At 41.4% G+C, this 14,807-nt stretch overlaps 1 protein-coding gene across 4 annotated transcripts in view; it reads right to left on the bottom strand.

Annotated features, from left to right (window-relative positions):
- LOC136874023 (proton-coupled amino acid transporter-like protein pathetic) overlaps positions 1 to 14,807 on the bottom strand; it is a 435,495-nt gene that overhangs the window by 87,967 nt on the left and 332,721 nt on the right. For all 4 annotated transcript variants that reach the window (XM_067147500.2, XM_067147502.2, XM_067147505.2 and 1 more), the window contains one exon: positions 9,152 to 9,238. In XM_067147500.2, the coding sequence (XP_067003601.2) occupies positions 9,152 to 9,238 (87 nt within the window). The remainder of the gene's footprint in view (positions 1 to 9,151; positions 9,239 to 14,807) is intronic.

Consider the following 14,807-nt stretch of genomic DNA (forward strand, 5'->3'; position numbering starts at 1 on the left):
ATAGTACACCGTTCCAATTGCTGAAGTGACTTAAGCACTTCTTCGTATTAGTCTTAATAATACCGGGCGAGTTGACTGTGCGGTTACGGGAGCGCAGTTGGGAGCTTGCACCCGGGAGATAGTGGGTTCTAACTCCACTGTCGGCAGCCCTGAAGAAAGTTTTCCACCGTTTCCCATTTTCACACTAGGCAAATGCTGGGGCTGCACCTTAATTAAGGCCACGGCCGCTTCATCTAGGCCTTTCTTATCCCGTCGTCGCCATAAGACCTATCTGTGTCGCTTCGACGTAAATTAAATAGTAACAAAAGTCTTTAGAACATCCTCTTATCGTTTCTGTTGTCCTCCGTGACTTCGTTGGCTATTCTTCGACTGAGAATACATCACTCGCATCGAAATGTACGTGTTAAGCACGTGCCCGACATGAGGTTGTTCAATGATGAAAGATTCATTGTTGAAGGTACTGACTTGATTTTTCTTCGACTGTCTGTCATTTTAGTCTATTTATACTTCTGAGAGAGTGCTGATGGAAATTTCCGGATTCTTCACACTAAGCATTCTGTTTTGGTATCTGTTCTATTATGACAGAATGAGAAAACTTTGATATTGGGTAGTGTCATCCAATCTCTGTGTCTAAGTCCAGCTCCATGGCTAAACGGTTAGCATGCTGGCCTTTGATCACAGGGGTCCCGGGTTCGATTCCCGGCAGGGTCGGGAATTTTAACCAACATTGGTTCATTTCTCTGGCATGGAGGCTGGGTCTATTTGTCGTCTTCATCGTCATTTCATTCTCATCATGACGCGCAGGTCGCCTAAGGGAGTCAAATCGAAAGACGTGCACCTGGCGAGCCGAACATGTCCTCGGACACTCCCGGCACTGAAAGCCATTCGCCATTTCATTCTGTGTCTAAAGGATATATTAAGAACTACGAATCCGCTCTTCAACTATGTTCGCTTTGTACGTTTTTCTCTTTGTTCTTTCATTCTTTCTACTAGGTCTCTGTCGTTCAATGCCAAAGAATTAGTATTTACACTCCTTTTACGTATTATTTTATTAAGATTTTTTTTTTGCTATGGGCTTAACGTCGCACCGACACAGATCTTATGGCGACAATGGGATATGAAAGGCCTAGGAGTTGGAAGGAAGCGGCCGTGGACTTAATTAAGGTACAGCCCCAGCATTTTCCTGGTGTGAAAATGGGAAACCACGGAAAACCTTCTTCAGGGCTGCCGACAGTGGGATTGGAACCCACTTTCTCCCGGATGCAAGCTGACAGCCGCGCGCCTCTACGCGCACGGCCAACTCGCCCAGTTATTAAGATATTACTTGCCGAAGTAACAAGATACAGGGTGGTCGGAACAACGTGAACAGGGTAAATGAGCCTTAGAGTGTTGGTCATACCGATAAATAATTTATAAAAAAGCGTCGATATCTCGCGCCGTTTTCATTTGATCAGCTGCTGAAGTTAGCCAATCAGATCGCTTTGCGGACGATTTCAGATGGGCTTTGCCAGGCTGTGTTACTAAATCTGTACGTGGCTTATGACCGGCTTGAGATCGCTAAGAGAAATAAACTTCTCCAGGGGAGGCACTTGAACAAGGACGCTACGGTGGCACTGGCTGAAACCCACGGTGTGTTAGTGTTTGATACTAACGCCTAGTGACAGGATCTTACTATGATCCAAACACGAATCGCGCATGCGCGCTTCTCTGCTCTACCTGTAGCTGAACGAGACCGCGCTAATGTAACTGTTCGAGTTAACAATTGCTGTTATCGTAAGGTGACTGTCTTTATCCGGTGGTTTTATTTCGTTTTTATCTTTTCATTTTCTTTTCTTTCTTTCTTTCTTTCTTTCTTTCTTTCTTTCTTTCTTTCTTTCCCTGTTGTTGTTCTGTTTCATTTTGTGTGGTTTTTGTGAATAAGAAGATAGGCAATACAGTTATTCTATAAGTTCAGTATGTTTACGAAGTGTGTACGAAGCAAGAACTACTTTGTGGAGGCGTGTAAAACAGAAACATCCTCTGAAACTTGAAGAGATAGCGAAAAACTCACGAAAACCTCAGGGTTGTGGCATTCATACGTGTAACATGTCTAATAAAAGTCCGGCTCCATGACTAAATGGTGAGCGTGCAGGCCTTTGGTCACAGGGGTCCCGGGTTCGACTCTCGGTAGGGTTGGGTCGAGGGCTGGGTGTGTGTCGTCTTCATCATTATTTCATCCTCATCACGACGTGCAGGTCGCCTACGGGAAATGGCCTGCATATGGCGAGCCGAACATGTCCTCGGACACTCCCGGCACTAAAAGCCATACGCCAGTTCATTTCGTGTAATAAAACTTCTGTTCAGCAATCGTGGCTGAAGCGGCATCTAATACTGTGTGTCCTTCATTAACTTCGTATTTTTAAAGGATTTTATAAAATACCATTTTGTAGATAAATGTGTGTGTAAAATATCATATTCACTTTCTTTAAGAAATTGTGTGTTCGTTTTCAACGTTCACAATTGCTTGTGTTGCTTGCTGTCTTCTGAACTAACTCCCCGTCGACTATAACTGCGTGCTAAACTTGTGCTCATTCAGCAGCTTGAAATCACTAAGTACCTGTACTGTATTATACGGAATATTACCTCCTACTGCGTAGACTCTATTGCTTTTTATTTGTTTCCTTTCTGCTGTCGTAATGCGCGCCTGTAGCTTGCTGGTTTTCGCTATTTGCCTGCTGTGTTACGCATACGCACATTGGAAATGGGTCATAGTACAGGACTGTCTTTAGGCGCTTGTGTGTTTGATGCTCATTTCTCGGTATGACTCTCAACCCAACCAAGCCACGTACAGATTTAGCAATATCGCCTCGTACAGCCCAACGATCTGATTGGCTAACTTCAGCAGCTGATTACATGACGACGACGCCAGATATCGACGTATTTTTTTTTTCAAATCACTTATCTGTATCATCAACGCTCTAACTCTCATATACTCTGTTCAAGTTGTCTAGGACAAAATTTCTGCACACAGACAAACGTAAGCATCTTCGGAGATTATCATCAGAAATGTTTGCTCGGAATCTCATTTCGTTTATCTCATAATTGCAGAAAAATATCTCACATTGTACACGTGAAATGGTCTGGCCAGAGTGTGTACGATCGCAAACACTTGGAATTGCCGTCGTTTTGCATTTTTTTAAAAAAAACTACAACTGTCAGTCATTTTTACGTACATTGTGACGTCAGCTCTTGGCACGCAAACACGATCAACAATGACCTACCCTTGCCACAGCAGCTACAAGGATTACCTTCTTCAAGAATGACGTGCTGTGCCAATACAGGCTGAGAGCGTCACCATGCAACCACGCAACTCCTGGCATCAGGAGTTACCTAGACGAGCTAATAAATGAGTACTGTACTTCGTGTCTGTAAGGACGTGGGTTCAATTTCCTGTCAGGAAGTCTAGTAATTTAACCATTTCCATCCCATCCCAGAGTTAACTCGGAAAACAACATATTTTTCACCGTTCCAACCACGAGTTAACTCGGATTTGAAATGTCTCACGCTCTCCCAGTCCCAAGTTTACTCTAACACTGCAGTTCCGTTGTTCACCACGAGATGGTATCATCTGACAGTGCCCTGTAAATAATAATTATAACGGAGTATGGCCTGGTGCAGTTCTTTCCAGTTTTCACCCATGGTCGACCTGCGATGAAATATAATATCGAGGATGGCACAAACACCCAGTTCCTCAAGTCAGAGGAATGAACTAATGATGGTTGAAAATCCCCACCAAGCTGGAATCGAACCCTGGATCCCTTGTCCAAACGCCGGCATGTTAACCATTTATGCACAGAGCTGGGCAGTGCCCTATGAAGACGACAGTCGATTCAATTCATCATTTTACCATAATTCTATTCCTTGTGTGCAACGTCTGTCTAGGCATAATGAAGTCATGATGGAGGATGATCTTTTAGATATCATCGGGAATTATGATAGTTGTGGTTTTTATGACGATACTGAAAACGAGTTTGCAATGAATAAATATGTAGAAACTGATCACACAGTTGTTCAGTTTCGGTGAAAGAGGCAAGATATAACAACTGAGGAGTGAATGTCTGTTCAAAAGGCGCTGTTTCGACTTCAAGAAAGAAAATCAGTATTTCACACACTTTATTGTCCGACTCGTTGGCTGAATGGTCAGCGTACTGGCCTTCGATTCAGAGGGTCCCGGGTTCGATTCCCGGTCGGGTCGGGGATTTTAACCTTCATTGGTTAATTCCATTGGCCCGGGGGCTGGTTGCTTGTGCTGTCCCCAACATCCCTGCAATTCACACACCACACATAACACTATCCTCCACTACAATAACACGCAGTTACCTACACATGGCAGATGCCGCCCACCCTCATCGGAGGGTCTGCCTCACAAGGGCTGCACTCGGCTAGAAATAGCCACACGAAATTATTATTATTACGCACTTTATTTGCAGTAGTTGAATACTGTCAGCTTCTCATGAACAATCCGGACTATAAAGTTGTAATTCCTTAAAATTTGTACCATACTCGATCATCGGTTCGTTCCATGTGCCTTTTATTGTACTTTTCTTGAATTTTCCCCACAACGTTTTCACAGTACAAATTGCGTCTTTTGAACAAAAATTCCTCAATTTTTAATGTTTTCCTTCCATTACTCAGTCTACTGCAGGAATGAATTCCTGGTTAATTTATAAGAGATCAAGGACACCCGGTATAGCATTCGCCAAACCATTCCATTCAATGTTGAGGTTACATACTGTATAATGGAAATATTTAACTTCAACGCTTTCAATGTCCAAGTGAAATTAATAAAGGAGACCGGGCAGGTTATACAACAAATAGATAGAGGTGTTGATCAGTCATCTTAATCATTACATTAAGCAATATCAGCTACGTCCTTAACTCCGATCAGGACCATCACTACTTTCCAATACCCTACGTAAGGACGAGGAAGCGCTTCATTGGGCAGGAGGTGATCCACTTTCAGCTTCACCTCACATTCTGCAGCAACACGAATTCTCACGGTTACCAGAGAGAGAAGTGCTGATCTGATATCGTGACTAGGAAGCTGGTCTCCAAACAGCAAGTATAAGAGGCATTCGTGCAGACACTTGCTTTCTAATAATCTCACATTCCACAGCAATGCTATAACTCTTCTGTTTTACCCTAGCATTTTCTCAGTTTTACGGCCCGGTTTTACGACCGAATGCTTTTACAGACACCAGCCCTATGTGGAAGGATGTATTTTTACGGTGTGTTTCTGTGGTGGTTGATAGTCGGATGTAATATGTGTGGATGGAGATGTGTATTGAGATGAACACAAAAATCCAGTCCCCTTGCAAGAGCTGGCTGAAATCCCCGGCCAGTCAGAGATTCGATCCCAGGGCCTTCTCAACTAAAGGCCACTACGCTGTCCACCCATCCAAGGAGTTAGACAGCAGTGCTACATATATATGTTGACTAAATCGACGAGTCTCATTTTCACGCCCTTCGTGGCCCTTGTCGTTCTTTGGCCGATATGTTCATTTTTCGAACTGTCGGGTCCCTTCAATTTTTCTCTCTGATTAGTGTTATATAGAGGATGGTTGCCTAGTTGTACTTCCTCTTAAAACAATAATCACCACCACCACTACCACCATCTCCGAAATTTCCAAGTAGTGCGCCGCAAAATTTCGACAGCTGAAGAATTGAAAGAATTCTTTTCGTGACATATTGTGGAAGAAAATAAAAATTCATGCCTATTTTACAACGCTATCAACGACAAGGGGACAAATTTGGGCACATATTCATTTATAGGACGAGAAGTAAGCGATTTATCACGGAAAATGTTCAATATTTTTCCAAGTTCTTTGAACACATTGAAGAAAAAGCTAGGTTAAAAATTGATAGGTAATCTGCCATCTGGGCGACAGCAATCATTGATTGATTGATTGATTGATTGATTGATTGATTAATTGATTGATTGATTGATCGATTGATCGATTGATTGATTGATTGATTGATTGATTGATTGATTGATTGATTGATTGATTGATTGATTGATTGATTGATTGATTGATTGATTGATTGATTGATTGATTGAAAGCTAACCTGAATTATGTCATCTTTTAATTATGGTGACAAAAGTCGAAATGTGGATCTAAATTGAAAGCTAACCTGAATTATGTCATCTTTTAATTATGGTGACAAAAGTCGAAATGTGGATCTAAAGGAGTAAGCAAAAAAATTAGCTAACAGATATCTATTGTGATTCTGCATTGAGCGTGAGACCAGTAAATCGATCGTTTGGATTCTTTCTGCCTAAGTATGACAGAAGCTTAGCCATCTACATTACAAGTAGCTATTATATAATTGTTGCTTTCCTGAACTCCTACTGTATATGTGTTACTGAGAATTCTCAGTGTAGAAAATATAACATCATGTTGCAAGATTCGTTTGTCTGCCGTTGGGATTGATGTACAATTTGCAGGCTTAGACCTTCAACCCAGGATTGGCAAGCTTTGCAAGCTAGAATAAAAGTATTTAAAATATAAAGATAAATATTTTATTTGTTTTTAATTTGTAGCAAGTTTCGTAAAAGGGTGATAAAATTATTTGTTCTAGAATCGTACACAAAAAAGTTACTTGTCATTCTCATCGTATCTACTTTTAGCTTCCTAGCGTTAATAGGAAATTTTCTGTAAAAAAAAAAAAGCATAAAATTGATGTTAGGAAGCTTCTCTAGGGTGATAATTGTTTGAAGATTTGTATTAGCCCATCTCCGTATTTCTATTCTGTTAACGTTTTGGTAATTCACCCGGAATTTCTATTTGTATTATTATTATTATCATCATCACCATTGTATGAGCCAGCTATAGACTACAATTGTCAATCAAAAGATGGTTGCGGGATTCTTCAGAGCTTTCTTCCTTGCCCATATCTCTAACATTCTTTGGCTTTGTTGTTCAGCTTCTTTCGTCTTAATCCTCTCTTCGTGGAATTTTTTGTATCTCTTTTAGGAAATCTTTTCTATCATATATTAGTGTTTCAGGGATGTTTGCACCAAAGCGATCTCGTTTTCTTACGTGAGTTCACTCCATTGGTTATGCTTTAACTTTCGATCCTTTCTAAGACATGTTTTGATAATTGCGGGTTAAGGTTCTTGTTTGAGAAATAATAATAATAATAATAATAATAATAATAATAATAATAATAATAATAATAATAATAATAATAATACCGAGCGACTTGGCCGTGCGGTTAGGGGCGTACAGCTGTGAGCTTTCATTCTGGAGATAGCGGGTTCGAACCACACTGTCCGCAGCTCTGAACATGGTTTACCGTCGTTTTTCACTTTCACACCAGGCAAATGCTGGGACTGTACTTTAATTAAGGCCAAGGCCGCTTCCATCCCACTCCTATAGCCCTTTCCTATCCCATCGTCGCCGTAAGCCTTATCTATGTCGGTGAGACGCAAAACAACTTGTAAAATAATAATAATAATAATAATAATAATAATAATAATAATAATAATAATAATAATAATAATAATAATAATAATAGCTTCTTTAAGACGACAACAGGCGATTTTTCGTGATTAAGTCTCTAGTTTTTATCCATATATATACTTTGTCTGTACTCTTCAAACTTTTACTTCAGATACTTTATCTCGGATTACGATTAGGTATTCAAAGTCGAAAGTGGGTTCAAATGAATTTTTGTTCGTTTGTTTGTTTGTTTGTTTGTTTGTTTGTTTGTTTCTTTCTTTCTTTCTTCCTTTCTTTCCGTGCGGTTAGGAGCGCGCAGCTGTGAGTTCGCATCCGGGGTATAGTGGGTTCGAATCCCACTGTCGGCAGCTCTGAAAATGGTTTTCCGTGGTTTCCCATTTCACACCAGGCAAATGCTGGGGCTGTACCTTAATTAAGGCCACGGCCGATTCCTTCCCATTCCTAGGCCTTTCCTGTCCCATCTTCGCCATAAGACCTATCCGTGTCGGTGCGACGTAAAACAAATAGCAACTAGTTTGTTTGTTTATTTATTTTGTGCGAACATCACGGGAAATCTCGGTATTTAAGTTCAAGGATATTCAGAGAGTGCACTAGGCTATACTGTGGCGGTGCAACATTAAGGGGACTAAAACAGGAGCTATCAAACTGTGACCGTTATGTAAACTACAATTTTACTAATGTATATCTCAGATATTTTTCACACACAGGCTATGATAACAGAGTTCACGAATTTAGAATTTTAATGCTAAATCCATCAACGGCGAACGTCACTGACATGGAAATACTATATTCTTTAATCCTCATGGTAACGAATTAAATCAGGAAAATGCAAAGAAAGGTAATACGAGAAATGGGAGTCATGAAAAGAGATGGAAATGAAAGACTCTGTTAACCTTAACGTGTTCCAATAGCGCTGACGCGGAAGAAACCAAATCCAGTGGCTTACAGTCTCCTCAGCCCATGAAACTGATCAACAATATTACACTGAATGTTATTCTTTCAGATGTGCTTTTTCTCTCCTCATCTCTGCTAGATGGCATTACCGCTGCTTACAACAACGACGAGTTCAACAGCTATAAACTGATGAAAATGAAAATCCACAGCCTGTTTCCAGTCATTCCACCGGGTCAGGAATAGAATGAATGAAGCCCCCATCTAGCGGCGAGGACAGGAATTGTGCCGACTGCCGAAGCCGTCGCACTCCTCTGGGGCAATGATTAATGAATGACAGAAGAAGTGAAATGATATTGTTGCTGGATTGAAAGACGATAGGGAAAACCGGAGCACCCGGAGAAAAAAACCTGACTCGCCTCCGCTTTATCCAGCACAAATCTCATATCGAGTGACCGGGACTTGAACGACGGAGCCCAGCGGTAAGAGGCCAGCATGCTGCCGCTTGAGCTACGGAGGCTACGATAGCTATGAGCTGATATGACTACGTACTGTACATATGCGATAAATCTACTGTAGATGTGAGTTTTTTACATTTACGAAGGGCAGAGCAGTCAATCGTTAACAGTCTATTGACTAACACTGAATATTTTACTTACTTCCGTGGTCATTGTTAAACAGCCGTGAACAGTTATATAATGCAAAAGAAATAATGTAAATGAAATGCTTTATTTATTCTCCGACCTCGAGGTACTTACACGTTATTCTCTGGCATTGGCACCTTCGTTTCCATGGCGACGTTATCCACGCCTTGAGAGTCCTTCTTTTTGTTGAACATGGTCAGTCTGGAACAAAATAAAGAATCTCCATCAGATTATTCAGTAAATTAAAAGAGAGTGTGATAGTCTTTGTTTGTGCACCTTCAGTACATACAATAAAACGAGGTCAAAGCGGAACTTGAGTAAAGCGGAAACTTGTCCTCTACGGAATATTTTCTCGGACCCGGCGAAGCATACGGCGTTATAATGTTCTTGCTTTTGGATGATGTGGAATTTCCTCAACGCCGAAACGGAAACTGAAAGCATTCCTTAAAATCTACTAGTATAATGCGGAAAATATTAGGAACTGATGTAGTCATGTAAAATATTTGTCTATTTCTGGTGCTGGTATGAGGAATGTCATTGTTTGGACAAACTGACGCACGTGTTAAGAGAAATTGATAATACGGATTGTGGAAAGAATGAAGTGCTTGAAAACGCATCGGCAGTATCCAACGTGTGTCAAGCAAGAAACATTCCCAGCAAGGCAGAGAACTTCATTCCAAGTGATGAACAACTTGCGACGAACCACATTTTCGAATCAGTTCCAACCCTTCTAGCAGTGAGAAAGGCTGAGAAAGAGGAGTAAACGGAAGAAGATGATCAAGAAGATGAAGAAGATCAAAACAAGATTCGAACCCACGAACAGACCCACAGTGATTTGTGACGGAAAGCTATTTGCCATTATATCTAACTCTTCTACTGTTCTTGAACTAATGTACTCAGCTCAGGACTGCATTTGGAAAGACACGATTACATAGAAGTTTCTTTGTTTGATCTGTGGAAGAAAGCGTAGTGTTGTGAAGTACTGTATAGTTTTGTGATGGAAATAAGTTTAAGGAGCGTATACCCAGTGTTCTGCAATAGTATAATATAGTGTTGTGATAGTAACTAAATGATATACTGTGTATCAATCCGTATGTTATAATAAAGCACAGTAATAATAATAATAATAATAATAATAATAATAATAATAATTAACTACAGTACTACGTACATCAATCTGGATAGGCGAGTGTCATGCGTAGGGGGATGCAGGTAAGCTCTAAATAATATTTAAAATGACTGTTTACTATTTTAAGGGGAAAAAACGATGTTTTGTGTAATGAGGAAACTTGTCTAATTCGGAAAACTTTGTTGGTTCCTTGCGGATCCGCTTTGAGCAAATTTTACTGTATAAGGAAAGCAAGAGTTTCATCTATACTTCAATCATCATTAAAAATGCAGGTATTTGCGTGTCGATCATGTACAGAATAGGAAGGAAATGCACTTTTTGAAAGTCATGCCAGTATGTACAGTATATATATATAGGAGCATCACAACGAAATAGTTTTGAATGAAAATCGATATTTACTGTCAGGGAAGAAGACACAATAATCTAGGTTATAAATGATTGTATTTACGCTGGTGAAATAGTTCTTTGGAGAAAGTCTAAAAATTAATTCTCAAATATCTCCTTTAAAAGGTGTCCTATCGATAAATGCTAAATAACAAAGATGTACAATGAAATTTCCGATCTTACGCGCAGTACAAATGAATGTCGCAATGGATAATAAGAGAAATAGTTAGGCTACGTTATTTCCGGCGTCCTAGTGTTTCTGATATTATTCTTTTCAAAGAATCCTCTTTAAAAAACAGAGAAAGAACAGTAAAATCTGACCTTCCATCCCTCATACATATCCACTGTCCCAAAGGGGGCCGTGAGCGGATGTCAGCATGACAATCAAACCGAATGCAACAGCTTATCTCTATACATACACGGAGAGGAACTGGAGAATTATATACCTTAAATCATCAGTCACCACTGATCTGTATTAAGGGCGGCTGCCCAGGTGGCAGATTACTTTTCAGTTGTTTACCTATTCTTTTCTTTATCGAACACCTTTCTTGTTAAATTATTACAATTCCTACTTCCCCTTCCTATATAAGAATATTTGTCCCAGTTTGTCCTCTTGAATTTCAATCAATCAGTCAATCAATACTGATCTGCATTTAGGACAGTCGCCCAGGTGGCAGATTGCCTGTCTGTTGTTTTCCTAGCCTTTTCCTAAATGATTTCAAAGAAATTGGAAATTTATTGAACGTCTCCTCAACAATATCTTCGTATATTTCCTAAAAAAGTAAAAATTAAAAAAATCCATTATGGCCTATTCGACTAATTATGCTGCCCCACGTCATCTCTCCACTGCCAGCTCGGAAAATACTGCTTAGTCGAGCTGTTCGTCTGCTTATTCCCAAGTTTTTCCAGCCCAAAGTTTGCAAAATTTTCGTAACACTACTCTTTAGTCAGAAATCATCCAGAACAAATTGTGCTGCTTTCCGTTGGATCTTTTCCAGTAATTCAATCAAGTAATTCTGATGAGCGTCCCATACAGTGGAACCATACTCTAATTGGGGTCTTACCACAGACTTATACGCCCTCTCCATTACATTCTTGCCACAGTCCCAAAATACTCCCACAACGATATGAAATGATATGTAACCCTTATTTACAATCCCATTTATGTGGATTATCCCAACGAAGATTTTTCTCGGTTTGGGTCCTGTAGTTATCAGCTTGCATTCGGGAGTTAATGGTTTTGAATCCCAATGTCCCACCGCTGATAGCCCTGAAGATGTTTTCCGTGGTTTCCCATTTTCACACCAGGAAAATGCCGGGGCTGTACCTTAGTTAAGGCCACGGTCGCTTCCTTCCTACTCCTAGCCCATCGTCGCCGTATGACCTAACTGTATCGGTGCGACATAAAGCAAACTGTAAAAAAATGCATATATATAAACTCCCCAATTCTGTCTGTCATTGACAGCGATACTGAGGAAACGAGAAGGTTCCAACAGCTGAAATTGGTACCAGTTATAGACTGTTATGTCTTCTTTACAAAAATAAAAAATAAAAAAAATCAATGAACCACTTACGCCCACGACTCTTGTATTAATTTAAAAGAAAAATACGTTTCTATCAGCGAAGTTATTGTCTTATTCGCCATGATGCCTTGAGCATACAGGTATATCTATCAGCATAAGGTCGAACTATAATATGCGCACTTTTTATCGATAGATTTGTGTACGGGTTTGAGGAGTAAGGAGGGAGCAATTCCGGTTCCGGTAGTACTGCCAACTGAATGGAAATGAAATCTGAATTGAATCGATAATATGATCGATCGATATGAATTTTGCTAAACCTTTGTTATCTTAAGCCAACAACTGTGTCACACACACATTATATATAACATTTCTCGATGCGAATCTTATTCCTAGAGTAAATTCTATAGTTTGGCTTTTCTGTGTAAATAACAACAGTACTCGTATGTAAAGTGTACGCCAGATGTCGCACAGCGATGCATAAGCGATTCATAGTTTGTGTTTCAAAGGTTGCCAGTACGAATCTCGAAGATTGCCGAGGTCGATCAATTCAGCATTAGGGTGTAAATCTATCCAGAAAAGGTGCGCAGATAATACGTACATCGTGAATTTTGTTGCTTTCCACAGATACTGCATATGGAGAAAACAGGAACGTTCGAGAGTTAAACTGGCACTAGATACGTGCTACAAGAATAATGCAATGAAGACCATCATACTTGAACTACAGTGAAAAATGCTATCTTTCAGCAAGGTGAATGAATACTTTTTTCCATTTATCTCTGTCGATAAGCACGACATACATCAGCCCACGTGGTGGCCATGGTCGTTAACGCATGAGGTTTATATGCTCTGGCACCGTGGTTAGTCAGTGCGAGCTTCTTTCATCGAAAATACTTTCATCAGAAAGTTGGCCGGGGAGGTTGTAGTATACTTTCTTTCTTTCTTAATCTGTTTACCCCCAGGGTTGGCTTTTCTCTCGGACTCAGCGAGGGATCCCACTTCTACCGCCTCAAGAACATTGTCCTGGAGCGTGAGACATTGGGTGGGGGATACAACGGGAAGGAGGACCAGTACCTCGCCCAGGTGGCCTCACCTGCTATGCTGAACATGGGTCTTGCGGGGGGATGGGAAGATTGGAAGGGATAGACAAGGAAGGAAGCGGCCGTGGCCTTAAGTTAGGTGCTATCCCGGTATTTGCCTGGAGGAGAAGTGGGAAATCACGGAAAACTCGAGGATGGTAGAGGTGGGAATCGAACCCACCTCTACTCAGTTGACCTCCCGAGGCTGAGTGAAACCCGTTCCGGCCCTCGTAACACTTTTCAAATTTCGTGGCAGAGCCGGGAATTTAACCCAGGCCTCCGGGGGTGGCAGTTAATCATACTAACCCACTACACCTCAGAGGTGGACTAGTGGTATACAATTTCTAATGGCTAGAATGCTTGCCAAAAGTGTGGATTAAATTCCAAAACTCCGCAGAGCTAATATGAAGGGAGGGCATATTACGCTATTGATGGTGCTTCGTTTTGGACAGTTGTATGTAGCTTTGTCAAGAGTACGCAGATTCATAGTTTTATAAGGAAATATTATAATACCAAACCCCATGGCACTACAGCCCATGAAGGGCCTTGGCCTAATAATCGACCGCTGCTCAGCCCGAAGGCCTGCAGATTACGAGGTGTCGTGTTGTCAACACGACGAATCCTCTCGGCATTTATTCTTGGCTTTCTAGACCGGGGCCGCTATCTCACCGTCAGATAGCTCCTCAATTCTAATCACGTACGCTGAGTGGACCTGGAACCAGCCCTCAGGTCCAGGTAAATACTATAATACCTCCTTTGATTCCATTCGCGAACGGCCGTAGCCGTGTTGAAACACCGGATCCCGTGAGATCTCCGAAGTTAAGCAACATTGGGCGTGGTCAAAATTTGGATGGTTTCCCACTCGCTATTGGGGGGCGGGTAATGGAATGGAGGAGCGGAAAGGAACTGGCCACCCTACCGTACGTAAACTTCGGCTCAGATACACTTCTGCCTTCGGGCAGAATACACTCTTACCTTTTGATTCCATTCGAATGCCATACAAAACCTGGAAAGTGTAACTTTTATTCATAAGATGAATTAATGTCCGCCTCTGTGGTGTAGTGGTTAGTGTGATTAGCTGCCACCCCCGGAAGCCCGGGTTCGATTCCCGGCTCTGCCACGAAATTTGAAAAGTGGTACGAGGGCTGGAACGGGGTCCACTCAGCCTCGGAAGGTCAACTGAGTAGAGGTGGGTTCGATTCCCACCTCAGCCATCCTGGAAGTGGTTTTCTGTGGTTTCCCACTTCTCCTCCAGACAAATGTCGGGATGGTACCTAACTTAAGGCCACGGCCGCTTCCTTCACTCTTCCTTGTCTATCCCTTCCAATCTTCTCATCCCCCAGCAAGACCCCTGTACAGCATAGCAGGTGAGGCCGCCTGGGCGAGGTTCTGGTCATCCTCCCCAGTTGTATTTACCGACTCAGAGTCTGAATCTCCAGGACACTGCCCTTGAGGCGGTAGAGGTGGGATCCCTCGCTGAGTCCGAGGGAAAAACCGACCCTGGAGGGTAAACAAATTACGAACATACGAATGAACACTTACAGAGATCCCATGAGGTACTTTCACCCCATTAACTCGGTAATTATAGCTGAGAGGACTATTCCTCTTGGTGAAATTTATAAACCGACTTTTCACCCAAACTTTCTCTGTATTTTGTT

This window comes from Anabrus simplex, chromosome 5 (assembly GCF_040414725.1).
Source record: "Anabrus simplex isolate iqAnaSimp1 chromosome 5, ASM4041472v1, whole genome shotgun sequence".
Taxonomy (NCBI): domain Eukaryota; kingdom Metazoa; phylum Arthropoda; class Insecta; order Orthoptera; family Tettigoniidae; genus Anabrus; species Anabrus simplex.